At 43.6% G+C, this 27579-nt stretch overlaps 1 protein-coding gene across 1 annotated transcript in view; it reads right to left on the bottom strand.

Moving 5' to 3' along the window:
- DNAH14 (dynein axonemal heavy chain 14) overlaps positions 1-25241 on the bottom strand; it is a 496436-nt gene extending 471195 nt beyond the window's left edge. Inside the window, 4 exon segments of the mRNA XM_030558364.1 lie at positions 6546-6709; positions 17196-17308; positions 21506-21673; positions 25135-25241. Coding sequence (XP_030414224.1) covers positions 6546-6709; positions 17196-17308; positions 21506-21673; positions 25135-25137 — 448 coding nt within the window. The 5' untranslated portion in view covers positions 25138-25241.
- Between the last annotated feature and the right edge of the window lie 2338 nt (positions 25242-27579).

Genomic DNA, 27579 nt, shown 5'->3' on the forward strand with positions numbered 1-27579 from the left:
CCACCAAAGTGAACTGCAAAACTTCTACAGATTTTATTCTTTCCAGAGGTGATTTTATTTTGTATTTATTTAAAATACATTTGGAGGGAAGAAGGTAGTATTTTTCAGCCTTTAGGAGATGGTTATAAACTATTTTTATCACCCTCCTCTCAGGAAGTTCACCATAAAATATCTTGTCAACTTGAATACAGACTTAGAGAAGATTTATTTTGCATAGATTAGAATTACACGTGCATGTAATTTTGAGATGTGGAGGTAAATTTTTCACCTGGATAAATATATTTTGCACACACGTTGGAGTTGATACTTTGAACCGTAAAAGACATAGGGATCATACCTCTCGGTGTCTTTTCATCAAAAAAAAGGGGGGGAAAAAAGTGTGTTGCATATTTCTATTCCACTCAGCTGTTGCGTGCCAAGTGCACCTGGACCCAGAGAGTTCTGTGTAGCCAGACCTGTTGGGGTGGAACATGCATCCTTGTGCCCCAGGCCAGCCTATAAAGGGCAGAGCCATCCCAACCCTCCTTCAGTACCTTTACAATGGAATCATGACAGAATAGATTCTGAAGCAGAGGAGGAGGAGATTGGATCATGAAACAAACATGTACATGCATCTCAAGTAACCATTTTTTTCTTCTTCGAGTGTCTGCAAATGTCTGTTCCACCTCAGTGACTCCCAAGCAATATGGAATGGTGGTGGGATTGGGATTCTATTTGAATAAAGACCATAGGACTTCTTTCCCAAAGTCTGAGTCAGTTCTGGAGGCTATGTTAATAGCACAGTGCTTGGAGAAAGTATGCACCGATGAGCAGGTCACTGCTCTACGGATGTCTTCTGTGGGAAAATCTCTCAAGGAGTTAAAGAAAGTTGCTGGTACCTTGTGAAATAAGCTGACACTTATGAAGGAGGCAGTGAGTTTGCTATCTCATAATTTGCGGTTATACATGAGGTTATCCAATGAGACCATATTTGAGCTGAGCCCTCCTGTCCTTTCATACTGTCTGTACAGAATATAAGTAGACATGGAGATGATCTAAAAGGATTTTGCTCTGTCTATATAGAAAGAGTGGGCACGACAGACATCCTGTGTATGAGGCCATCCTGTGTATGAAGACATTCTTACATGTATGCAGCTGAGGGGAAAAGATAGATAAACGGACAGTCTGGTTAACGTGGATACTGGACACCACCTTTGGAATACATTTTGGATGGAACCGCATGAACACTTAGTCTTTAAAAAATATAGTGTACAGGGGCCTCATCATCAGAGCCTGCAGGTCACTGACTCGCCTTGTAGAAGTAATAGCCACCAAGAAAGAAACTTTTGCTGAAAAGTGGGCGAAAGAGCCTCAAATGGAGGTCTCATTAGAGCTAGTATTACCAGATTCAGGTCCCAAGGAGGAACGGTCTGTTAGATGAGGAAATAGATTCTGCTATCCCTTTTAAAAATATAACCACTATAGGATTAGAGAACATTAGTCGTCATGGGACAGGAGAATGTATAGCTGAGATACTAGATAAATGTACTTTTAGAGCGTTAATAGACAGTTCAAATTCCTTACAATGAAGCAGATAAAATATCCTGTATCTTTTCTGCTGAGGGGAAGAAGCTATGAATCTCTAGTCAACCCAAGAAAAGTTTCCATTTACACTGGTAAGTATTCCTAGTAAACAGTTTCCTGCTGTTCAAAAGAATCTTCTGAACAGCTAAACAAAACAAAAAAAAACAAACCACTCCAGTTCTTTGCAGTACAGTACAGCCATTCAACCTACTAGCATACATATCCTGAGCAATAGGAAAGCATCCATTAGGGAACCCAGACTGTGACCCTGTAAGGAATAAAACTGGTAGCACTTCCTGATGTATCTCATAACACACAAATCTACCTGGCGAGTTCTCCAGATTTGGAAAATGGATTTGGCTACATCGCAACAAAAGGACTACTCATGGCAACTTGCAAATGACCTGTCTAGATGATCTTCCAGTTCATTCTGCACTCCTGCAAGGTAAGTAGCTTTCACACGGATCAAGTTCGCAATGCAAAAATCCCATAGACAAGTTGCCACTTGGCAGAGCAAGGATGACTGCATTCTTCCTTGTCAAGACAGAACACTGCTGCTATGTTGTCTGTGAGAGTGAGGCTTTTTCTCTGGACATGGGCTAGGAAAACCTGGACTTCCAGCTGGATAGCTGTCAACTCCCTGACATTTATGTAAAGAATAAGGTCCTTTGTATACCTTAACCTCTGAGACTGAAGAGAACCCAAATGAGCCCCCCAAAACAAGGTAGCTGCATCCTTTAATATTATTCCCAATGATTGAGAAGGGACTAAATGAACTCCTACACAAGTATTGGCAAGATTTATCTACCAGTCTAAAGAGTCTAAAATGTGAGAGATACATGTTTTCCAATGAGAATGGCTCAGAAAAAAATATTGAAGCCAGCCAATCTTGTAGAATCCTGAGATGCAACGTGACATACTGGATTGCAGATGTTCAAGAGACCATACATCCCAGAAGCCTCTAAATTCCATGCAGCTGTGATTGGGTAAGTCTTGAGATCTAAAACAATGGATCAAATTGTCTGACTCTGGAAGGAAAGCTCTAGCTGGGGTAGAGTCCAACACTGCCCCTATAAATTCTATCCTCTTAACTGGTGGAAGGATAGATGTTTTCTGAATTGATCAACAGACCCAGTGTCTTGAAAGCTGACTGAATGAGAGTTACACTGGACAATAATTGAATCCTGGAATGGCTTCACACAAAAGTCAGTCATCCAGGCAGAGATAGACTTGGATTCCCAACCTTCTCAGGAAGGCAGCTACCACCATCATATATTCTATAAAAATCTGAGCACTGTTGACAGGCCGAAGGGCAGCACCGCAAACAGGTAATGAGATGACAGGAATCTGAAATATTTTCTGTGGCCTTGATAAATCACCACATGGACATAGGTATCCTTTAAGTTGAGGGCGGCATATAAGTCTCCAGGGAGGGGATAATGAAAGCCAACATGATTCTGCAAAACTATCTTTTTAGATATTGGTTGAGTTGATGTAGGTCTAAAATTGGCCTGAAACCTCCCTGTCCTTTTGGGATTAAAAAATAGAATCCCGTTCCTCTTTAACATTGAGGCATCTCGTCTATGACTCCCACCAGGATGAGAAATTGAACCTCCTGTAGGAGGAGGGCCTTGTGAGAATGGTCCCTGAAAGTGATGGGGAAGGAGAGAGAAGAAACAAACTGAAGGATGCATCTAACTTCCACTGTGCATAAGACCCATTGGTCCAAAATAATTTGGGACCAAGCACCGAAGAAATAGGATTGTTTGTGAACAAAGAGGGAGAAGACATTGGACTCATGAAAACTGGTCTGGCATCCTCAATCAAATCATCAAAACAGCTGCTTAGTACCCACAGGGCACTTAGATGGATCAGGAGGAGTCCATCTGTGCCTATAATTCCTACTCTCTTTTCCTCAATAGGTCCTGGCAAGGTGCAAAAGAACAGTACATGAGATGGCTGAGGAGCCTGCGAAGTCAGCCAAAGTGAAGGAAATCTATGTCTGGATAAGCAAAACCATACTCAAGGACAAAGGGCCGCCACAGGGAGCCCAACAAGGCCTGTGTGGGCATAGCATGAGTGGCCAGCAAGAAACTCAAAGAAGATCTCCCACAAGACCAATGTCAATAAGCATTTCAACAACACAGTAACAAATGTGAACTCCTGAAGCATTCTTAACAGTTTTACCATGAAATCATAGACAGTTCTCTTGGGCATTCCAGTCTGTTTTGTCTCCCAGGCAAGCTGGACTTAGCAATAGTTGATTGCTATATACTAGAGATCATAAAAGATTCAAGTTGCTTCCAGGCCCAAGAGACCAGTCACTTACCCCAGGTCAATTGGTACCTTTGATCTCACACTAAAGACAATGCTTGTTGTTAATCCTATACCAAGCTAAGGATTTATTAACTAGGAAAAAGAAATGAGAAAGTTATTTATAGGTTAAAGCAGGCAAACATATAAACACAAATGAGTTATAGTCTATGGTTCCAAAAGGTGAAGGTTATAGTAATCTGTCAGCACTGAATGTCTTTTAGGACTATCCCAGCTTGACCTTGGGGAATCTGCTTCTGTTTCATAGCTCCAGCTGTCAGAGGCCAAACACCAAAAGAGATCAAAAATGTTCTGTTCACTATCTTTATGTCCTTCTTCCAGAATACAAGCTAATGGGACGAGCCCTTTTGCTCTTAGCCTGTGGAGGGGCAATTAGCAAAGTCTTTGTATTATGATGTCCCAAAATGGCCCACTCAGTTTTGGTAGCCCTGCCTGATGGGCAAGAGACGTTCCCTTCTGACAGGCTGACAGTTTCAGGGCAAACATTTTTACACTTATAAGGTAATATTTAGGTTTTTGCTTTACAGCATGTGATAAAGATATTACGAGTGAGATTAATGCATGCAGCAACTTGCATGCATTTCATAAAGTCTAAATACTAAACATATTGTTTTATGTTCAATACCCATCTTAGTCACATTAACACACAGGTAAAACAGACTGGCTGCCAGCAATGAATTTGTCAGTGCCTATCTGGGCCTAAACCTTGGCAAGAGCCAGCACCTGGTTTTCCAGCACCACACCCCTCACCTCTCAGACCCCTGGAGGTCACCATAACAGAGGTGACACCAAAGGGGGTCACAGTAAGAAACAGTTTGGGAACCACTGCTACTGTAATCTGATTCAGAAGGACACATAATAGTCTTATGTCATCGGAGAAGTCATGGTACAATGGGTAGATAATGCACTCTGCTTGCAGTTTAAACAAATAAGGCTTAGCTGACAACAGCATAGGGGCTGCCTCAAAGTCAGCACAGAACCAAACATCAATGCTATGGTGACATGTACAGAGAACTATGCATGGTGTGACTTTGGTACCAATGGTTGTATTTGCTGCAGTATGAACTACTAGAGGTGCACCAAACAGGTGTTTGAAACAGTTGGTACCAAGATCAAAAGCTGCAGTGGTGCCAGTCACAAAGTGAGTCAACGTTAGTGCTGAGACTAGAGTCAGTGCCAATACAGAAAGTGAAACCAGTACCAATTCTGGTTCTGACCTCAGTACAGATAATGCCACTATCATAGTCAATGTGGCTGAATCACAGCAGACTATGGTACTGATAGGCATACGTCTACATCTGCAGCATAAGCCTCAGGTGTAGTCAGTGCCAATAATCCAGGAGCCACAGAGAATTGCTGGATCGTAAGTCTGTAAGAGGCCAGACAGTGCCAGAACTGAGATGGTACTGGGGAGTGTCAGGCCAAAGATGATGCTCTAACCTTGGTATGGATAAGAGCCTGGGGAAGATTTTTAGAAGAATGTCTGTGTTCAGGATCCTTTTTAAGACCCAAAGAGCTCTTTATTGGTTTAGGGTGAGTTTCAGGTGTTGGTTGTTTCTGAGAAGTGCAGAGAGATGGGGAGAGCTTCCATTTTCTCATGACAGATCGATCCCACTTTCTCATGTTTTTGAGAGCTTGAATAAAGAAGACACTTTTAGGAGTGGTAGTTTGAGATCTTACTATATCAGGCAGTACTGAGTCAGAGGATAGTCTCATTGCCTGCTCTATTACATACTTCCTCAGATGAAGCTCTCTTGACTTCTGAGTCCTCTTTTTAAAAGGCACAACAGATGCCACATCTTTCTCACAAAGTGAACTTCCCCCAACCACAATAAGCAAGAAGTGCAGCTGCCATTGTTAGGGATAGACACCCTGCAAAAGGGGCAGTGTTTAAATCCCAGAGACAGCATAAAGCCAGTGTTTCACCTCTCAGACTAAAAGAGAGCAATTTTGGCAGAGTGGAAAAAAAATAAAAAGAAAACACACACTGAAGTGCTAAAAATGATACTATTACCTATTTACAAAGGAAAAAACCTCTTAAGACGAGAGAAAGAGACCATGACAGAACACAGGGAGCTCTAGCTTATAGTCACAGTGAGAAGGAACCAAAGAGGGGTTGAAGCTGCTCCACCCTTCAAACACTTGCCAGGAGGTACAGGACACGTGATCCGCAGAATCCTCTGGCTTGAGTACACTGGATGCACACACCCCTAAAGTGGAATACACATGCACAAGCACTCAAGGAAATAGCACCATTTGTTAATGATTCCAAGACGTGTCACACTCCTAGTAAGCAAGCAAAACTTAATCCAATTCCATTATAACATCTTGTGCAGATGCAGAATGAACAAACATTAATACTACACTATTTTTACAGGGGACAAGTGATTTATAATCACTGTATTATGCCAAATACTAACAGCATAGTCAGAAATAGTTTAAATTTAAGAGCATGAGTTAGAATGTGATGGTAATTTAAATAGAAGTATTCATGATTTGTGGCCTTCTTGTCATGAATGCAGAGAAAGCAATTTTTTCTGATCATCATAAAAATTATCCTAAGTACACTTATACCAATACAAAACACAAATTTGATTTTCTCTCGCCTTCTTTTTCTGCCATTTTAAGCTTATGTTCATTATACTTTCCTTCACTATCTATGGAAGAAGACACTGATGTGCCAACAACATGTTGAACTTTTTCATGAACAGGTATCATGGAATGTTTTTTTCCAGTGTCACTCTTCAGCTCTAAGGATATCATCGTCTCGCACTGAGCCATTTCAGGAGACTCTCTCAGTTTTCTTGAGAGTCTAGAATTGAACAAGAAAATTATCCTGTATGAATAATTTGAATATTCAATCAAATAAGAGAAAAGAATAATTGACTAGGAGAAAACATATATGCAATAGTTAACATTTACAGTTAAGGCACAACTCCTCCTAGCATGAAGTGAAAAGGTAATTCTCTATGAAGGGAATATACTATTTGGGAAAAAAAAAAATCAAGCCTGGTCTATGCCTATAACTTAGGTTGATATAGCTGCATCACTCAGGGGTGTGAAAAATTCACTGTTAAGACACACATTTAAGACAAAATAAGCCCCAATGTAGACACATTCTTTTGTTGACCTAACCATTGCCTCTCGAGGAAGTGGATTTACTATAGCAATGGAAAAACCCCTTCCATTCCTGTAGTGTTTACACTACAACAGCATCACTACACATGTGCCAATGTAGCACTTGCAGTACAGACATACCCTTAGATCTCCTGAAAGAAATAACTGCCCCTCCCGAAAGGAACTTCAGCAATGGTTAAATCTACAGAACATTCTCATCACTACTTGTATGGGAGGAAGTTTATGATTCGGAAAGACCACTCTTCCCTGCAATGGTTCTTTAGATTCAGCAATCTTGAGTGGTACTTGCCACATAGCTGGAAAAACTGCAATGCTGTGATTTCACAGTTACATACAGGCCTGGGAATAAGCATAATAATGCCAATGCCTTGTACAAATCACCTTGTTGGAAGAGCTTATTGCAAACACTGCCCTAAGCAGGAGAGCAAGGAATTAGTTGCTCAAGGGAATGAGTACATTCAAGAAAAGATGGCAGTCGCCTCTCATTCCATAATTTGCAAAAGTGAAAATGTTCCTGGTTCATCCACTGAGACAGTCAGTCAATGTGGGGTTGCAAGAATGGATTCTACAGCAACGAAAAGCTTCCCAAAAAGAGGGGATCCTCATATCAGAATAATGTGTGAGAAACACAGCCACCCCAGAATAGAATATCCCTTCACAATACAAACAACAAAAGCACTCTGGTAACAGTGAGAAAGCTTGGAGTTTAAGAATAAATATTGTATCGGGGAAAATCAGCGGTGATAAGTATAAAAACCTTAGCCAATCTAAGACAGAATTTTTATTGGATAAAATGCTTGCAAGAGCAAGAAAGAGGAAGTTACTCACCTTGAACAGTAACAACGGTTCTTGGAGATGTGTCCTCCTACAGGTGATCCACTGTAGGTGTATATGCGCCCCTGCGCCTCTAATCAGAGGTTTTCGGTAGCAGTGTCTGTTGAGCCCACATATGCGCTCTCCCTTCTTCGTGGTCTGCCTTGAGGTTATCTAGCACTATGTGGATGAACCCCCTCCTCCCCAAGTTTGTTCTCTACCCCAGAGCCCTGTGGAGAACTCTGAAGTAGAGGGGAGGAGGGCGGGTTGTGGAGCACCCACAGGGACATATATCTCAGAGAACCATTGTTACTGCACAAGGTGAGTAACATCCTCTTCTTCGAGTAGCGTCCGTATGTGTGCGCCACTGTAGGTGACTCCCAAGAAGTACCCACCACTGTAGGCTGGGACTTTGGAGTGGATCTGTTACTATAGAGAATACTGTGGAGTCAAAGGTGGGGTCGGAGGCCAAATTTCCAGTGATTGCGTAATGTTCTGCGAAAGTGTGGGCAGAGGCCCAAGTCATTGCTCTACAGATTACTGAGATAGGGATATCTTTACGAAATGTGAACAAGGTAGAAACTGACCTCATGGTGTGCATATGGACTCTGGATGGAGGCTGTGATTAATGCAACAAGAGACCCATCTGCCTTTGGCTCTGTGAATGCAAGGAAGAGCATAGGGATTTCCTGAAGTTCTTACTCCTGTCCAAGTAGAATGCTAGTGTACTTCTAACATCTAGCATATGCAGCTCATTTCCCTGTTGTCACAATGTGGTGGGGGGGGCATAAGGAGATGGATATATTGAGTCATATGCAAAGTGCAGAGAAAGTAGGGAGAAACTTACGATATGGCCTCAGAGTTACTTGGTCTTTAAAAAAAAACATACCGTAAATGGTGAGCAAGCCCTCAGGGCTGCTATTTCTCTTATGTGCCTAGCTGAAGTGATGGCAAATAGAAATGCTTTCTTCATGGAGAGGTGTACGAGAGATCAAGTTGCCATTGACTAGACCTCCCTTTAAGTCCAAGCCCTGAGAACTAGGTTAAAATCCCAGGCTGGAGCAGGTGATCTCACATGCAGGTAGAGATTCTCAATGCCTTTAAGGAATCTATGCTTCAGTGGGTAAGCAAACACTGAGTATCTGTCTACTTGGCAGTGGAAAGCTGTTTTTGCCACAAGATGTACCTTTAGGGAGTTGAGAGAGAGTTTTGACCTCTTGAGGTCTAAAATGTAGTGTAAAATCAGAGGGAGGGAAGATGAGGTTGGGTCTCTGTGTTTAGAACGACAACAAACTTGGAATCATTTCCATTTTGTAGGCATGTCGAGTGTCAAACTTTTGGCTGTGTAGCAATACATCTTTCAGCTCGTCGGGGCATTCTGCCTCTAAGCCTTAGAACTAAGAAGGAGCCAAGCCTGGAGGTGGAGGACCAGCAAGCTGGGGTGAAGGATCAGCCCGTTGTTTTGAGAGCAAGTGAGGAATGGGCCAAAGAAGAACCAGAGGGCATACTGCCATCTGTGTCAGGTAAGGGAACCAGACTTGTCTTGGCCTGGAGGGGCAATCAGAATAACTCTCACTTTGTCTCGGTGAATTTTCAACAGGACCTTGGATAGAAGAGGAAACTGGGAAAAGGAAGACAAGAGGTCCCCGTCCCATGGGAGGAGGAGGGTGTCTCCCAGTGAATGTTTCCCCAGGCCAGCCCTGGGGCAGTAATGAGGACATTTCTTGTTCTGGTAAGTAGCGAAGAGCTCCATAGTCAGGGTTCCCCAAAGGGCAAATCTAAGCATCTCAGAGGTCAGTTCCCATTCGTGGTAGTGAGAAAAATTCTGACTGAGACTGTCTACTGTCACATTCTGCATCCCTTGTAAATAGACAGCTGAGATGAGCACATTGTGATGGATGCACCAATTCCAAAGTTTGAGTGCTTCTGTGCAGAGGGAGGGAGATCTGGCACCCCCTCTGGCAATTTATGTAAAACATACAGGTCATATTAAGTCCATCATGACCTTCGTCTGGGTGTTCTTGACAAAGGGCAGAAAGTGTGCACAGACATTCCTGACAGCCCTTAGCTCCCAAAGAGAGATATGGACGGTCACTTCTGTAGGCAGCCATTTGCCCTGAACCTTTTGGTTGTGTAGGTGTGCTCCCCAGCCTATTAGGGAGGCATCCATTCCAAGATGGTGAGTCTGTGTAACGAGAGGAATGCTCTCACTTGTACTGCATTGAGATTGGTCCTGATAAATTTCATTCACTGTACTGAGGTTAGTGCATTGCTACAATGGAGAGAACCGTGGAGAATACCCTGGGTGGAGCAGTCTGTACCACAGGAATCTCCTGTACGATGGCTGTATTGAGATACGGAAGTAGACATCTTGTAGGTCAAGGGCCGGAAATCAATCAATCTCCTTGTTCTAGAGCTGGAGTAATGGCTGCTAGCGTGACCATCTTGAACATCTGCACCTTCCCATATTTGTCTAATGCCCTTAGAACTAGAATGGACCTCCAACCTCCCTTTGCCTTGGGGAATCAGGAAATAATGGGAGTAAAACACCTTGCTCCTGAGTTGCACCAAGACTGCTTCTGTGGCCCCTAGGCATAACAAATGATATATTTCCTGGTGAAGTAGGTTCTCGTGAGAGGGGTCCCTCAAGAGAGATGGGGAGGAAGGGCTGGAAGGCGGGGGGGACATATGAATTGAATGGTGTAACTCTTCAAAATAATCTCCAGGATACATCAGTCAGAGGTGTTGTCATCTCAACTGCTGTGAAAAAGGGCCAAGCAGTTTCTGAACGGGGCATGACAGGTGTGTAGATGGCAGCTGATGTTGCAAGGTATAATTGTTCGGGCCCTTGACCAGCTCATCAAAAGTGCTTAAGGAGGCAGTTTGAGAGGTCATGGATCGGGGGTGCAAACTGATTCTGTTTTTAAGCCCTAGTCCTCTTACACTAATCCCTAGTCCTAACAATGCTGAGATGGTGAATATTGAGGAGGTTGTGACTTGTACCGTGGCTGAGAGGTGTATCTTCTCTTCTGTCTCACAGTGCAGATTCCTAGGGAGTGTAATGTGCCCCAGGAATCCTTCAGGATGTGGAGAGAAGAATCTGTCTTCTACACAAAGAGTTTGGGCCCTTCAAACTGGAAGCCTTCTGCAGCTCTTTGGGCAACCCGGAAAGGTGTAGCCAAGAAGCCCGCCTCAGTACCACTATTATGGAGAGCAGGCGGGCCACTGTATCGGCTACATCCAGTGTTGTCTCTAGCACCAGTCTGGAAATTAACTGACCCTCTCTAAGTATGGCCTGAAACTGCTCCTTTTGTGTCTCCAGTAAATGTTCCAGAAACACACTGAGTTTCCCATAATTAATAAAATCATATTTGGCTATGAGCGTGTGGTAATTCGCGATTCTAAACTGTAACGTCACTGAAAAATATGCATATCGTATAGGGTCAACTTTACATGATATTGCTTGCTTTGTGCATTAACCATGGATGGAGTTGAGTTGCAGATGTTGAAACAGGAAGTATGCCTCTTTGGGAAGGATGAAGGTTTTTTGTTTTTGTTTTTTGCTCTCTTGCTGGTTGATGCGATGGAGGCTGGTGTCTGCCGGATTACTTTGGTAAAAACTAGAATTGCTCATTAATTGAGAGGGCAATTCTTGATGAGGAGGAGGTGTGCAAAATATCTACCAACTTGTGATGTGTATCTGCCACTTCCTGTAGGGGAATCTGCAGCTTATCTGCCACCCTCTTAGTAAGATCCAGAAAGTTTTTAAAATCACCACCTAGTGATGTGGTGAGGGTAGGGATTGCAGTCTCATCTAGTGTAGATGAGGGGACATTTGCTGGAGAGGTAGGTTCCCCTTTGAGCCTTTCCCATTCTGAAAAAGCTTCCTCCTCCCCTGGCCAATGGGTTCTGGACAGCCAGGCTGTAGAAGAGCATCTGATGGCCTCTCTCAGAGAGACAATAGATGGCTGTGACATGTGGGATGTGCACATTGCCCAAGGATCACAATGGTTAAGGGTTAATGTCCCTTACCTGTAAAGGGTTAAGAAGTCAGTGAACCTGGCTGACACCTGACCAGAGTACCAATGGGGGGACAAGATACTTTCAAATCTTGGTGGAGGGAAGTCTTTGTTTTGTTCATTGTTCGCTCTTGGGATAAAGAGGGACCAGACGTACAACCAGGCTCTCCAAATCTTTCTGAATCAGTCTTTCACGTCTCAAAATTGTAAGTATAGCCAGGCAAGGCAGATCAGTCTTATGTTTGTTTTCTTTCAACTTGTGAATGTTTTTCCTTTTGCTGGAAGGATTTTTACCTCTGTTTGCTGTAACTTTGAATCAAAGGCAGGGGGTGGGGGGGAAGGTCCCTCTAGTCTATATGAATCTGAATATCCTGTAAAGCATTTTCCATCCTGATTTTACAGAGATAAATTTTACCTTTTCTTTCTTTAATTAAAAGCTTTCTTTTTAAGAACCTGATTGATTTTTTTCCTTGTTTTAGAATCCAAGGGCTTTGGTCTAAACTCACCTGGGATTGGTGGGGGGAAAGGAAGGGGGAGGTTTAATTCCTCTTTGTTTTAAGATCCAAGGAGTTTGGATCAGTGTGAAGCTTCCCAAGGCAACTCAGGGAGGGGAAAGTCTGGAGGGAAAAGGAGGGGATGGTTAATTTCTCCTTGTTTTAAGACCCAAGGGTTTGGGTCTTAGGTTCCCCAGGGAAGGTTTTGGGGGAACAGAAATGTGCCAGACACAGACTTCTGGCTGGTGGCAGCGTTACCAGATCTAAGCTAGGAATTAAGCGTAGAAGGGTCCACGCAGGTCCCCCACATTTATACTCAAGTTCAAAGTGGGGGAAAAAAACCTTGACATGGGGTGGGCATGGGCGATGGGGTTACACCAAGGGGTCGGTACCACAATCATGGGTTGGCTCGATGGAATTGAGGAGGATCCTTGTACTGTGACGGTGGGCCACAATGCCCTCCTGCTGGCCACTGCCAAACCTGTCACTGGGTAAGGGTGGCTGATTGGGGTGTTGGTGGTACACAGCTTGATGCCAAGAATGATTCTGGGTTCCGGGATGTGCTCGGTACCAGGGCCCCAGTACCAAGTAATGGGAATTGTGGTTCTTCCCCAACCATCAATTCTCCAGGATATCAGAGCTCATGTGGTACCCTGCACTCACTCGGTACTGCGAAGGAGTGTGCATGGTACTTTGTCAGTACCGATGGTTGAGAAGGTGCAGAGCACTCCCTAGATGGGAGTTTTGTCAAAAGTTTTCGCTGTTCCGCTCTTTTACAGATGGTATGGTACTTGTCCCTCTCCTTAGGGGGCAGTACCATTGCCTCAGAGCCTGACTGCCTGAGCCCCTAGTATAGCAAAGCCCATAGCAGAGGCCCCCTTCTGAGTACCATGCTTCAGAGCTGCTGGTGCCATCAGTACCGAAGTGGCTGCACCAGGGAAACCCTCTGGCTGGCCAACAACTCGGAGCCCATGTTCTTCCAGTGCTGTCAGTACTGAGGTGACCGCACTGGGAAACCCCTCTGGATGGCCAATGACTCAGAACTCTTTTTACATACCTTTACAGGGGGAATCTGCCAGGGTTTTTTTCACAATTCTACCCTCTTTGAAATTAAAGGCTCCAGGGACAATCCAGGGTCAGCATCAGAGTCCCCTGGAGACTGAAGTGCCTTCACTCCCAGACTGCAGTTTTAGCTGTGGCAAGGGAAGCACTTCTGTGGGACTCTCCCAGGCACCAGACACAATGAGAGTGTCTTGCCATTACAGGAATCAACTCCACACAGGTGAGGCACATCTTGGAGCCGGGAATGCCCCTGGCTGCGGGGCATCATCCTCTAGCAGTGAGGGATGCAAAAGAAATGTCTTCTTTCCTCCTCTTCTTTTCCTCTTTTTAACTGATAAAACTGTCTTCTAGGAGGGTACACTCCACACACCCACAATCTGGTGGGATGACAGAACGGTTCAATAGGACTTTTGTGGTTCAGCAGGCTACCTTTGTAGAACAGCACAAGGGACTGAAATCTGCATATCCCACTTCATTTGATGGCTTATAGAACAGTCAATTAGAGTACAAAATCTAACCCAGCAGTCCTCATATTTGGGCATGAGCTAAGGACTGGAGCAAATCTCATGGATAGCATTCCTGAAGAGGAACAAAGAAATATGAACTTTTTAGACTACACAGAAACCCCACAATGCAAAACTGAAAAAACACACACCTTTGCTAGAGAAAATTTGAGGATAGCCTCTGATAAGATGAAAAGGTTCTACATGTAAGATTATATGAGGAATTTTTAAAAAGAGAATCTGGTATGCTTTTACAGTTCTAGGAAGAAGAAGAGTAGGAGCCCTAAGCTGAATAAATGTTAAGAGGGATCCACTACAGAACTCATCTAAATAAATGAAGTGATGCATAGGATACAGTTGTTTCCCAGGACTACACCCAAAGTTACCCACAAGGACCATTTAAGGAGGCATCAGAAGGGCAATATTTCAGTGTGGTGGCCACAAAACTGGGAACTTAGCTGTGGATGTTGAGACTGGGAAAGTTCTGGCAGTAATGATTTCCAATTAGAACAAAATGGGCAGAGTCTGTCTCAACCAGCATATTCCACAGAAACAACAGACACTTTAAACAGGCACATTGTATGTGGCCTCTCCCAATTGGGTTAAGGCAGCCCAAAAAAAAAAAAAAATTCAGTGGAAGTAAAACATTTTGAGTTGGCGATATGAAAACTCTCTGACAGACAGTATAAATATGTAAGTATCATGAGTTTATTGTAGGACATGAGTGAAAGTTTGTAACGTCACAAAAACCTGTAACAAAATGCTGATGGAAAAAGGTACGAAACTGAATTAGTCTAAACAAAAAAGGACTTGTTGATATAATTCAAGGATTATGTTAAAAATCACACTTGTTAAAAACAGATGTGGCGCTGGAAGTTAATGAGCCAAAATTGGTGTGTCAGATGTTAGGCCTAACTGGTAAACATGGGTAAACAACTGGTAAACTGGATTTTTGGGTCCTTAAAAAAAGACTTTGGGGAACAAATAAGGAAGAGCACTTGAAGCAACAGATGATGACTAGTGGCGTGAGCTTTGGTATCACCATCACCTGGGTCACCTTCATCATCCTGATCCTGAGAGATGCCTGACAAGACAGGGCCAGAGAGAGGAAGCCAGATGACAATGACACCCATACCAGCTCCAGCTGAATCCCAAGCAACTTGGGAAAACAGCTACTACCTGTTTAATACCATCTAACAGATTGTCCAACAAGGGGACTTTTTCTTATAAGACTGAATTTAGCAACACCACCTTCAGCCCATCTCAGCTAAAGTCTTCTCTTTTCCACAAAAGAACAGTTATTACCATCTTTAATCTCATCTAAGAGATCACCAAACAAGGAGGTTTTTCCTTAAAAGACTCTCGAGCTAAAAGGAATGAGAAGAAAGGATGTTGTTAAAATGAAAGACTTATTTAATACTTTACATTTCAAATGCTTTGACTGTTTTTTCTTCTTTTCTGTATCTTTAATAAAAGGTTAAAAGGATTTTTAACAGCATGTTTGCCATGGTGCTAAGTAAGATGAGGTCTTTGTATACGAAACCCCAAACCTTGTTTAAAACTGTTTAATGTTGGAGAGTGACTAGGCCGAAGGTGCTAACATATCCCACATATTGCATCTCACTTAATATAACAGACCTCACGACCCAAAACAAAAGGCACATATGAAGTGGCTCAAGATTTAGAACTATGTGGTCAGAGTGTTTTTGCCGGGTATTGTTTGGTGGAGATGGGGGGGGGGAGTCGGGCAAGGGGAGAGGAAACACCAGAGAAACATAAAAGGCAACAAGGAAGCTCCAGACAGAGTGTAAACAAGCACTGTGATTGTGATCCTTAGAAAAAGCCTAGAGTGCTTCTGTCTACTTTGTCTGTCAGTCTGACTGAAAGGGGCTTTGAGCTATGAGCAAAAAAACCTGTCTCCTGTTTGATTCCTCCTGTGTTCTCGGAAACAGGACTTTATATATTCTTCATAAACAAACGGGGCCACATCAAAGATGTAACTGATCATCAGTTTCTCCTCCTAGTGGAAACAACCTGCAGAGTCCCACACTCTGGCCAACCACTTCAGTCAAAAGCTAACAATAGACACGTCTCAGCATAAATCACAATATCCTGACAGCTACTCTAAAATTACTAGCTGCAAATGAATTTAAGTTCCTGTTATAGCAGCTGAAGATTGCCAGGGCTCATGGAGGCTCTGACTACTGCTCCTTTATCCCAACCAGTGGTCCTGGCACTGTCCCACAAAAAGGTATGGTGTAGGACCTGCTCTACATCATCAGATCAGCCTATACTTCAAATGATTCGACAAAGCCTGGCTATGTCAATTTGCACCAACATTACAGGGGGGGAAAAAAAAAACCACCCTACCTGAAGTGCAGAATCTGGGAAATTTCAATATATCTACATGTGGATCCCCAAAGCCCCCAGAAACACAAGTACTAAATAATTGTCACAACTGATATAAATATTCTTCTGCACACCAGCATAAATGCAACGGTGTTTTTAAGAGCGGTGTGAAAAATGTTTTCCTACCCTTTTGTGTGAAATTGGAAATAACACAGCAGTAAACAGCAAGCTCACTATATTAGGAGCAAATAATTTTAACCATAAATGTAAGCAAGTCATCATATGCAAAAACAAACATAACAAAAATAAATTTCAGCCCAGGTTTTAAACAGTCCTCAGAATTGGATGTGAAGAACTGCCTTCTCACAAGGTATGTCTAAGAGACCTGCAATAAGAGATCTGCGGCACGGGTGTGGCTGGCCTGGGTCAGCTGACTTAGGCTCGTGGAGCTAAGAAATTGCAGTGTAAGCTTTTGGACAAAGGTTGAGTCTCGAAGCCTGGGCTCCAGCCCGAGCCTGAACATCTGTACTGCTAATTTTAGCCCCACAGCCCGAGCCATCTGACCCAGGCTCTGAGACTCTCTTGCACAGGTTTTTTTTGCAGCGTAGACATGTCCACAGGTATTCTTCTTTCTCTGCCTCCCCAGATATTCTTTGGGTCAGATTGCGATCTTTTACACTAGTGTATATCCAGAATAACTGACTTCAGTGGAGTTTCTTTGGATTTACATCACTGTAAATAACATATACTGTCCCTTTATAGTAGAGTTGGGCCTGAGCTGTGAAGCTTATATCTGGATAGAAGTACACACTTACCAAATCTAAAGCCTCTCTCTCAGATTCTGGAGTTCCACTGGGGGTCATCTCTGCTTTAAATTCAAAACAGGAAGTACAGAATGAAAAAATATAAATTTTACATACACATATTCAAAGCCTATCTTTCCTTCCTTTGCTGTTGTTTTGTGTTTCCTTTCTGTGCCTGTTCTGTAAACTGCTGTACGGAATGCAGTAGGATACTTCTCTACTGAAGAGGGCTGAGAAAGAAAAGAAAGTAGAAATTCATTAATTTAAATACATATTGAATTGATGCTCAAGTAATATTTCTGAGGAAACAACTGAAGAGCTGATTTTCAAAAGTACTAATTGATGGCCTAACTCTGCTTCCACTGAAAACTTTTTCGGAGGTAAGATTAAAAGGTGTTTAGGTGTATGAAAACTTTTGTAAAGAATATTTCAGTGAATGATTGAATTAAATCATAAATAGATTTATACAAAACACTCAAATACTTTTATTAAATAACACTTATGTTCCCTTATTTTCATACAGAAAATAAAGGTTTTCTTTCCCTCCTCTTTTCCATCCTCCAAAGACAGGAATAAATGACTTTGAACTTACAACTGAGAACAAAATATTTTGTAAAGAAATCTGGCTAACAGGCAACCCAGTGAAATCATTAAAATCAAAGAGTTGCACAGAGAGTAAAGTCAGGACAAAATATGGCCCTATGAGTCAAATATCATATAGTAGAACCTCACTGGCTCACACTAATGGCTAGGGGATCCAGTGTGAATGAGTGGCATTTATAAATTACTGTGTACGTGAACAAAGACAAAACGGGACAGAATAATTCAAAATAAAATGTAATTTGTTTGACACATGCAGTTGTTTTCATTATTTCTCATCATTTTTCAGAGCACAGCATTAAAACATATATTGTAGAATATTGTGCAAAACTAATTATTAAACAATGTAAATCTCTCCAAAGCATTCTGTTCAGTTTCAGTTTGGCTGGTGTGACCCCAGGCACAGGGCCAGCTGTTGGGACACTGGTAACAGCAGAGTCCAGGATGTGGCAGCAGTGGGGATCCCCAGCTGTTGGGACCCCTGGGTGTGGGGACAGCCACTGGGACCCCAGCAGCAGTGCCATGAACATAGCAGCAGTGGGAATTTCCTGCAGGGGGTCAGCTGCAGAGCTCCCTAAGTGGCCTCCTCAAGGACTGAACTCATAACCCTGGGTTTTGAAGTCCAATGCTCAAACCACTGAGCTATCCCTCCCCCCAAACCAGCTCCCTTGAGTCCCAGTCCAGTGCCCTAGCCACGAGACCACACAGCCAAAAGGGTTTTGATATTAGAAAAAAATAGAATCATAGAAGATTGGGGTTGGAAGAGATCTCAGGAGGTCATCTGGTCCAACTCCCTGCTCAAAAGGACCAATCCCACCTATATCATTCTAGCCACCAGGCCTTAAAAACCTCTAAAGGATGGAGATTCCACCACCTCCCTAGGTAGTTCTACTTGGATAAATTACATATACAAATAACTACAAATGATTTGCACAAAAAATGTTCATATATTTTCCCTCATCCCGTTTGTTTTAATCGCTCATGGTTTATGACATTCTTGAACATACAGTAAGGTAGGGTTGCCATATTTGAACTTTTAAAAAAAGAGACACTCTCTTAGGGGGGGTAGCTCCACCCCCTATCCACTCCCTCCCACTTCCCAACCCCTCACTGCCCCCCACAGAACCTCCAACCCATCCAACCCCCACTGCTCCTTGTCCCCTGATCGCCCCCTCCAGGACCCCTGCCCCTAACTGCCCCACTCCCTATCTAAGCCTGTCTCCCTGTCCTTGACTGCCCCCTCCTGAGACCCCTGACCCATCCAAATCCCCTGCTCCCTATCCCCTGACTGACCTGACCCCTCTCCACACCCCCGCCCCTGACAGGCCCCCCCCCAGAACCTCTGACCCATCCATCCCCCCCTGCTCCCTGTCCCCTGACTGCCCCCCAGGACCCAGGACCCCTTCTCCAACCCTCTTACCATGCCGCTCAGACCAGTGTGTCTGGCTCCACATAGAGACAGACACACTACCACATCCACTCCGTGGAACACACAGTGCCCCCCCTCTCCCAGCGCTGCCAGCGTGGTGTGCTGAGGCTGCAGGAGGCACTGATGTGAGTGACTCAAGCCAGACCGGCCTCTCTGTCAGCCGCGCTGCACTCTGCATTGGGAGGGAAATCCCGGACCTTTTTAGATTTTTACAAAGTCCTCCCAGATGGCTATTTAAAACTCAAAAATCTGGACATGTCTGTGATAATCTAGATGCATCGTCACCCTAAGTAAGGTAAGGACTATTTATGGCAGTGGTTCTCAAACTTTCCAGATTACTGTACCCCTCTCAAGGGTCTGACTTGTTGAGTAAGATGAAACTTGGGGTATGCAAGACAACTACTTGCTTATAAAATCAAACAAAAATACAGAAGTGTCACAGCACACTATTACTCAAAAATTGCTTACTTTCTAATTTTTACCATATAATTTTAAAATAAATCAATTGGAATACAAAGATTGTATTTAGATTTCAGTATATAGAGCAGTGTAAACAAATCGTATATGTAATTTTATTTGTACTGACTTCGCTAGTGCTTTTTATGTATCCTGTTGTAAAACTAGGCAAATATCTAGATAAATTGATGTACTCCCTGGAAGGCCTCTGAATACCCCCAAAGGTACATGGAACTCTGGTTGAGAACCACTGGGACAGAAGTTGGCTAGTAAAAACCTATACATCTGTTGCAAGGCCTCTGGGGTTCAGGGGAAGAACAAGGCCAAACCAGGCCACACACAGCTGGTTCTCATCTCTACTGCAGAGCTACCATTAGGCTTAGCAACAGTGAAGAAGTCAGGTTTCTTGGCAGAGTTGCCCTTTTCACCATGCCAATTAATCCAACAAAACATAACCTAGAAAGTAATAGATACAAACCTGAGCCTACAGAAAAGTTTCTTGTCCAAATAGCTGAGATGAGTATTCATCTGTTCTGGATTTTTAAGAGAAAAAAATATATCTTTTGCTTTCTAGAATGTGACAATTGTGCTTCAGAGCCTAGGTAAAGAGATTTTTGTTGGTCTTGTTCTCTCACAGGCCAAATAAATATAGCATTCCAGGAAGGAAAGAGACTTCGTTGTTAACCATAACACAGAATATATGATGTCTCTCTTTGCAATAGAGAAGCCAAGACTTTTTTCCTTTTCACTTAAAAAAACCAAAAAAACAACCACTACTACCCCACAGCACACACACCCACTCACCAGGGTTGAATTTAGCCCTGTATGATGGAGTGTAACTACCACTTATATGCTGTCTTAGCTAACAGCTAATTCTACTTAAAATTCTACTTAAAATTAAGGGTAAATATCATTAAGTCAGTCCTTTAATGTAACGTGATTATAGTTAATATATTAACATCGTAAGCATTTATCCCTGCAAGGATAAGGAGGTGTTAGTACCGTTATACAAGGCGTTGGTGAGACCCCATCTGGAATACTGTGTGCAGTTCTGGTGTCCCATGTTCAAGAAGGATGAATTCAAACTGGAACAGGTTCAGAGACGGGCTACAAGGATGATCCGAGGAATGGAAAAACTGCCTTATGAAAGGAGACTCAAAGAGCTTGGCTTGTTTAGCCTGGCCAAAAGAAGGCTGCGGGGGGATATGCTTGCTCTATATAAATATATCAGGGGCGTTAACGTTAGGGAGGGAGAGGAATTATTTAAGTTTAGTACTAATGTAGGCACGAGGACGAATGGGTATAAACTGGATATTAGGAAGTTTAGACTTGAAATTAGACGAAGGTATCTAACCATTAGGGGAGTGAAGTTCTGGAACAGCCTTCCGAGGGAAGTAGTCGGGGCAAAAGACTTTCCTGGCTTTAAGACAAAGCTCGATAAGTATATGGAGGGGATGTTATGATAGGATTGTCAATTTGGGCAATTGATCTTGGATTACCACCAGATAGGTCTGCTCAATGATCTGCGGGGAGATGTTGGATGACATGGGAACTGAGTTACTGCAGAGAATTCCTTCTTGGGTGCTGGCTGGTGAGTCTTGCCCACATGCTCAGGGTTTAGCTGATCGCCATATTTGGGGTCGGGAAGGAATTTTCCTCCAGGGCGGATTGGCAGGGGCCCTGGAGGTTTTTCGCCTTCCCCTGCAGCATGGGGCACGGGTCGCTTGCTGGTGGTTTCTCTGCAGCTTGAGGTCTTCAAACCAGTTTTGAGGATTTCAATAACTCGATCCTGGGATAGGGGTTGTTATAAAATTGGATGGGTGGGGTTCTGTGGCCTGCCTTGTGCAGGAGGTCAGACTAGATGATCAGATTGGTCCCTTCTGACCTATTAGTCTATGAGTCTATGAGTCTATGAGTAAAAAGGAAAACACTGATCTCTCACCAGTGAGCTGCTCTTTTCCTCAATGTTGACAGCTTGTTCATGCATAATATACCTTCCTTCAACCATATGTGGTATCTCTGTATTCTCTGGTCCCAACTGGAGACGAGACACCAGTTTTGTTTTGGGCAAGGTGTTCTGCTCATCCATCTGGGTTAGGTATCTTTGGTCCTAATGATGAAAAACAGTTACCAGATAGGAAATCACCAAACTGTGATTATGCCTCTATTATGGTACCATAATGAGTTGTCCTATTACATATACAAGGAATGCATATATTATCTGAGTCCAGGGCTTAAAATTAGAAGTCAATCATAAGGCTTTGCATTTATTTATTAAGGAGTTGGAACTGATAGTCCACTTTCAAAATGGCAACATAAAAACAGTTTTGAGTGGTTTTCAGGCCTTTTACTGAAAGATGTATATACTTTGCCTGTAAGAAATATGAAGCAATTAAACTGTTTTCTACTATGTCAGTCATTTCTCTAAGACAAATGAGCACACATTTAATCTACTAATAATCATTTGGTAGCAGTAAGATTACAAGAAAAATTATTGCAGAAATATTTAAGGGAAAAATATCAGTTCTATGATAAAAATGTATAAATAATAGCCACATTTTGTACACATCATGAGCATCATATGCATTGCTTCAGGGCTGAGTCTGAAAACATTTTTTACTAAATCCAGCCCTAAATAACAAGCCTAAATTTCTTCAAACAAATCAACCAACCATTCTCCTTTTTAAACCATAAACCATAAATACTGTAAATTAAGCCATTGTACATAATAGCACAAATCCCTTTCATTCTGGAGTAATAGAAAGTCTCACTTAAGTTGTCTAACTTCATACTAGAGTATAGCCACCTCTCTACATTTCACAGACAAGCCTCTCCTCTACTTCTCCCCCTCTCAAATACCTCAAAACTACAGCCCCATAAACACAGTCTCTGCAGGAACAATGACATTATATGATCTGGGGGGGTTGTTCAGGGTCTCACCTCCCACTAATTTCAAAGGGAGTTGTGGGATTAACACCTAGAAAACTGGGATTAGAATTTGGCCCAATATGGCTAGCACACTGCACAGATCCAGGCTGCAAATTCTATCCATCACGCAGTGTGAAGACCTACATACCAAAAGGTTGTGAAAAGCAGATTTTTCTTCCTCAACCAATCTGACATTTTTTTACACCAGAGAAAGATACATAATCAGAGGAAAAATGTCTCATACTATGTACAGTTCCTTCATCTTCAGCATTGGTCTACACTATAAACTTATATCAGTATAATTACATCGTTCAGAGGTGTGGATTTTCCACTCCCAAGTGACACAATTATACTGACCTAACAGCCGGCATACACAGCACTATGTCTGTAGAAGGGCTTCTCAGCTACTGCCTCTCAAGGCAGGCAGTGTATTTATGGAAGAGTTGCAGCAGTGCACCTATGCCACTGCAGCATTTTAAGTGTAGACAAGTCCTCAGATGTCAGTGATTTACAGTGCCTCTTTAAAGGATTAAAATGCTATGCATTGGTGATAGGTAAGGCTACGCAGTCGATCACAGATTCAGTGATTTTATATGATCTCCACAACTTCAGCCCTGCAGCACCAGGGCTCCAGCTTCAATAAATCCATAAGTTGTTTGTTTGTCTATTGTTAAGCTATGTTTAGATGGCTCTATTACCAGTCCTATGAACCATCCAGAGCCACTTGTTTCATTTTACACATAAAAGGAGTTTCTCTAATTTGGGGATTTTATACACTGCATTTTCTGTAACATAACCAAACAACTATATTGTGCATGAAAAAATAATGACTTCTATACATTCTGTATTTGAAAGGTTAGGAGGCAGGCGCATAAGAAGTGCAAGGGATCCTCCTGCTAATCAACAGGAGTGAGCTACATTCAGACAGCGTGATCATTTTAGGTATAACCTTTAAGTTTAGAACCATCTCAAAAAAACAGTTCCCAGTTCCAATTCTTTCTGTGGGAATGTACAGAACACCAGTCACCTATAATAATATAAAATAAGAACATATGGTTGCAATTTAGCAGAGCACTCAGAACATGCTTAAGTCTTTGCTAAATATTTTCTTTCACAAAGTTCTAGCCTCTGAGCATTCAGTAATGTATCTCCTTAAAATGAGAGTAAAATTATTCACCAGTAGGTAAGCATCAGGTCTATACTAAGTGAACAGATGAGGGTCAAGTACTCATCTGGAGAAAATGCTCCTTCAGGAGAGCATCAGAGGGTAGCCGTGTTAGTCTGGATCTGTAAAAGCAGCAAAGAATCCTGTGGCACCTTATAGACTAACAGACGTTTTGGAGCATGAGCTTTCGTGGGTGAATACCTTTTGAGGAAGTGGGTATTCACCCACGAAAGCTCATGCTCCAAAACGTCTGTTAGTCTATAAGGTGCCACAGGATTCTTTGCTGCTTCAGGAGAGCAAAATTCAACCTACCTCCTAATATTCTGAAGGGATTAGTCTGTGAATTGTTTCCACTCAAAGAAAAAAAACTTGTGAATGCATGGATTTGTCAACACACCTACTTGCACCATTTTAGATAAACCAATGCAAACGTTATGTTGACATGCTTAGGCCCTAACTCTCCAAACTCAGACTTATATCAATTTAGTTAGAGAAGCAAGCTAAGCAAGCTAAACAAACTTCAACCAACTTTAAATAGCTATAGGAGTGTTCACAAACTTACAACAATTTCACAAAGTTCCTTTAAGAATTATTACTATATGAAAATCAGGCCAGTGTCTAGGGTACATCTAGATGAGGGGTGGCTAAAATTCTGTTTGAGCAATTACAAGGCATCTACAGTTTTTGATGAATTGTAAAGGACCATTAACTTGCAAAAGTGCTTTATAGCCACAATAAATAATCACTACTTTGAAAAAGGTTTGGCCGCCACTGTTTTAAAGGAGCCCAGTCTCCATCTCCCCCACCCATCCCCCTTTTACAGGCCCTAAGTAAGCTACTGTGGACTTCCAGGTTAACTGAACAAAGTCAAGAGTTGACCCAAGTTGACTCACTGACTGTATTGGAGGAAAGTCTCCTCTAGACTAACAAATTGCAATTCTAAAATGCCGGCGCTTTTCCGGCGGGTTTCCAGGACTGCGCAGAGCGACGCCACCTTTACCCTGCCCCGACAGTTGACGCCAACGATCTAGCCAAGTTCACACACGAGCGGCGACAGTCCGTGCCCCTAAAGCTTCGGCGGCTCGCGCTCTTCTGCAACTGCCTCCCTGCTGGGCCCCGCGCACCCGCGACGGGGGCACCCCTCCAGGACAGGCAGCGCAGACTGTCTTCTGCAGTCCCAGCCACACGGAGGCTCGCCCCGGCCCCGCCATTTCTGCGGGGTTTCCCCGCTGTCTTCTGTGACCTGTCCCGAGACCTGCTCCCTGTCTGGTATTCCCGCTGCGCCCCACGCCGAGAGAGAGGAGCTCGCCCCGTTCCCCGCGCTCCTGACTAGGAAACTTTCTCCCCGCAAACACCTCCCCTTGGTCCCCACCCCCGGTGGAGAGGGTCTCCGTTCCCTGCGCCTCCCCTAACCCCACGGGAGGATCTTTCCCCCCCAACTGGAGAAGCTCGTCCCTGCCCCGGCCTGACGGGCTCACCATGTTCCCCTCAGGGCGGCAGGTGGGTCCGTTATCCCAACGAACGCCCGGTCCACGCGCAATCTCCTCAGTCAGGCGCGCGCGAATGCGTCCCTGTTGCAGAGTCGCACTCCGGCCGCCAGAGGCCAGTGTGGCAGCGCATAGGCTAAGCCTGAAAAGTCCTGGGGCCAGAGGCGTTTACTGCGCTCACTATACAGGCTCCTCCCACTCCTATTATCCCATCTTCTCCCAGCCGCTGGGAGCGCTGGCTCCTAGGCCTTCTACCACCCCACTCAGGGAACCTGATGCCACGTTTTCTGCCTATAAACCAGTTTCCAATCCATCATAGTGCTTAACTCCCACTCGTTGACTACTTCCTTTCCCTGAGAGCTCCAGATTAGACTGTAAACTCCTTATAGCAGACAGTTTTCTCTTAAGTGTACACAGCACCTGGCACGATGGGGCCCTCAGTGAGGACTTTGGCACATCTGAAATACAAATAACAAATAATTACTAAGATTTTCAAAAGTCTCATGATTTTTTGGGCGTACTTTGAGACACGGTAAGGGAACAATGTTCAGAAGTTTAGTGCTCTCAGGATTTTATTAATCAAACCTCTATAAGACACATCAGATTGGACACTGGAAAATCAATAATCACTTTTGAAAATCTTGGACAACACTGTGAAGTGAGAAACTTTCTCAAAGGATTTTTAGAAATCAAATCATGTAAACCTGTATTCCTTCATCTACTATTGTACTGACAATGAAATACTCAGACTAGAGAGAGGTGACTTTCCTTGACAAAAGCTGTGGTGGTTTGTCCCTATCATATTAAAATATGTGATATTTCATGATTATTTCTACCAATTTCTCTGCGGAGGCTCATTAGTGTAGAATTCCAAGAATCACTTCTAGCACCTTTTTTAAAAGGATAGCTACATTTGCAGAGGTGAAAGTAATTTACAGGACTTACCGGTACTGCTGGAGTCCTGAGGTGGGCATGGCCCATCTGGAAGAGGCCTGGCCTCTCAAGATTTAAAGACCCTAGGGCACCAGGGAGACCCAAAGCCTTTAAATCAACCAGGGACTCCCAGCTGCAAAGGTGACTGGGAGCCCCCCGGGGCACAGGGGCAAATTAAAGAGCCTAGGGCTCTGGCTGCCTGGGGGAACCCTGCACTTTGCGGGGCTGGGGCAGGGATTTAAAGGGCCCTGAGCTCCTGCTGCTGAGGGAAGCCAAGAGCCCTTTAAATCCTGGCCCCAGCCCGGCCGCCAGAGCTGTGGCTGGGATTTAAAGGGCTCTGGGCTGCCCGCAGCCGTGAGGAGCTTTGAGCCCTTTAAATCTCCACCCCAGCCCAGCTGACGGAGCCGCGGCCGGGATTCAAAGGGCTCTGGGCTGCCCGCAGTGGCGGGGAGCTCTGAGCCCTTTAAATCTCAGCTGCGGGCAACCCAGAGCCCTTTCAATCCCCACCGTGGAAGTCAATGCAGTCCAGCACGATGTACTGGCTCTTGCCGGTATACCATACCGGATCGGACCGGCTTATTTTCACCTCTGACTGTATGTATGTGTATGTGTATGAATGTGTTACAAACAATGCAGCTGCAGCCTGCCACCGACCAGCAGCAACCGGCCCCTGTGGGCTGCTGCCTGCAGAGAGCCAGCAGGTGCCGCTGGGCTGGGTCTGCCAAGGAGTAAGTAACCAAGGCAAAAACCACAGCCAGCCAGCCAGGGAGGAAGGGAAGTCGGGGGTGAATGAAGGACAACTGGAATAGCCTTCATGAAATATACAAGATATTTAGAGAAAGTTTTGTCAATTTCAGCCTCTGCACTCTGCAGGCAGGACAAAACAAAAAAAAGAGATCTGAGATTGCACCCGATGTCCTAAGGACAGTTCAAGTGTTTAAAGCAATATATAAAGAGGGTGGATTGGAATGAAAACTACTATTTCTTTCAAAGGAGGCACAATAATTTCCCTGAATATTCAGTTTTCCCCTCCAATCCCTTTGTGGTTTTGTCTATGGAGGCTATTTGCTTTCCTCTGTTAATCTTTAGTTGCTTTAGCAAAATTGCTTTGCCCAAAATAAACCCTAATCATCATGACACATCTTTCCACCATGTTCTCCATGTTTTTTGTGTTGTTTTTTTAAACAATAACATTTCAAAGAGGATGTGCAAGCAGTTTGGACATCACAACCATGATCCTTTGCTGGGGAGGAAATGGGATAGATTTGAACTTGGTTCCTGATTTTGACTGTGTTTAGGAGATCCCCTCATCCCGGGGGCAGAAAAGAACTTCCCCTGCCATACTCACACACACCCAACAATAACTGGGAGTGAAATTAACAAGGATGCCACAAAGGGTTCCTAACTCTGAGCACTGAACTGCACAGGGAACAGCTGAGTTTAAACTGTTCTTTTGCAGGCAGCAGCAGCAGGCATCTCAGCCAGTCTCTCTACTGCAAGCTA

Source organism: Gopherus evgoodei, chromosome 3, assembly GCF_007399415.2.
Source record: "Gopherus evgoodei ecotype Sinaloan lineage chromosome 3, rGopEvg1_v1.p, whole genome shotgun sequence".
In the NCBI taxonomy this organism is placed as follows: domain Eukaryota; kingdom Metazoa; phylum Chordata; order Testudines; family Testudinidae; genus Gopherus; species Gopherus evgoodei.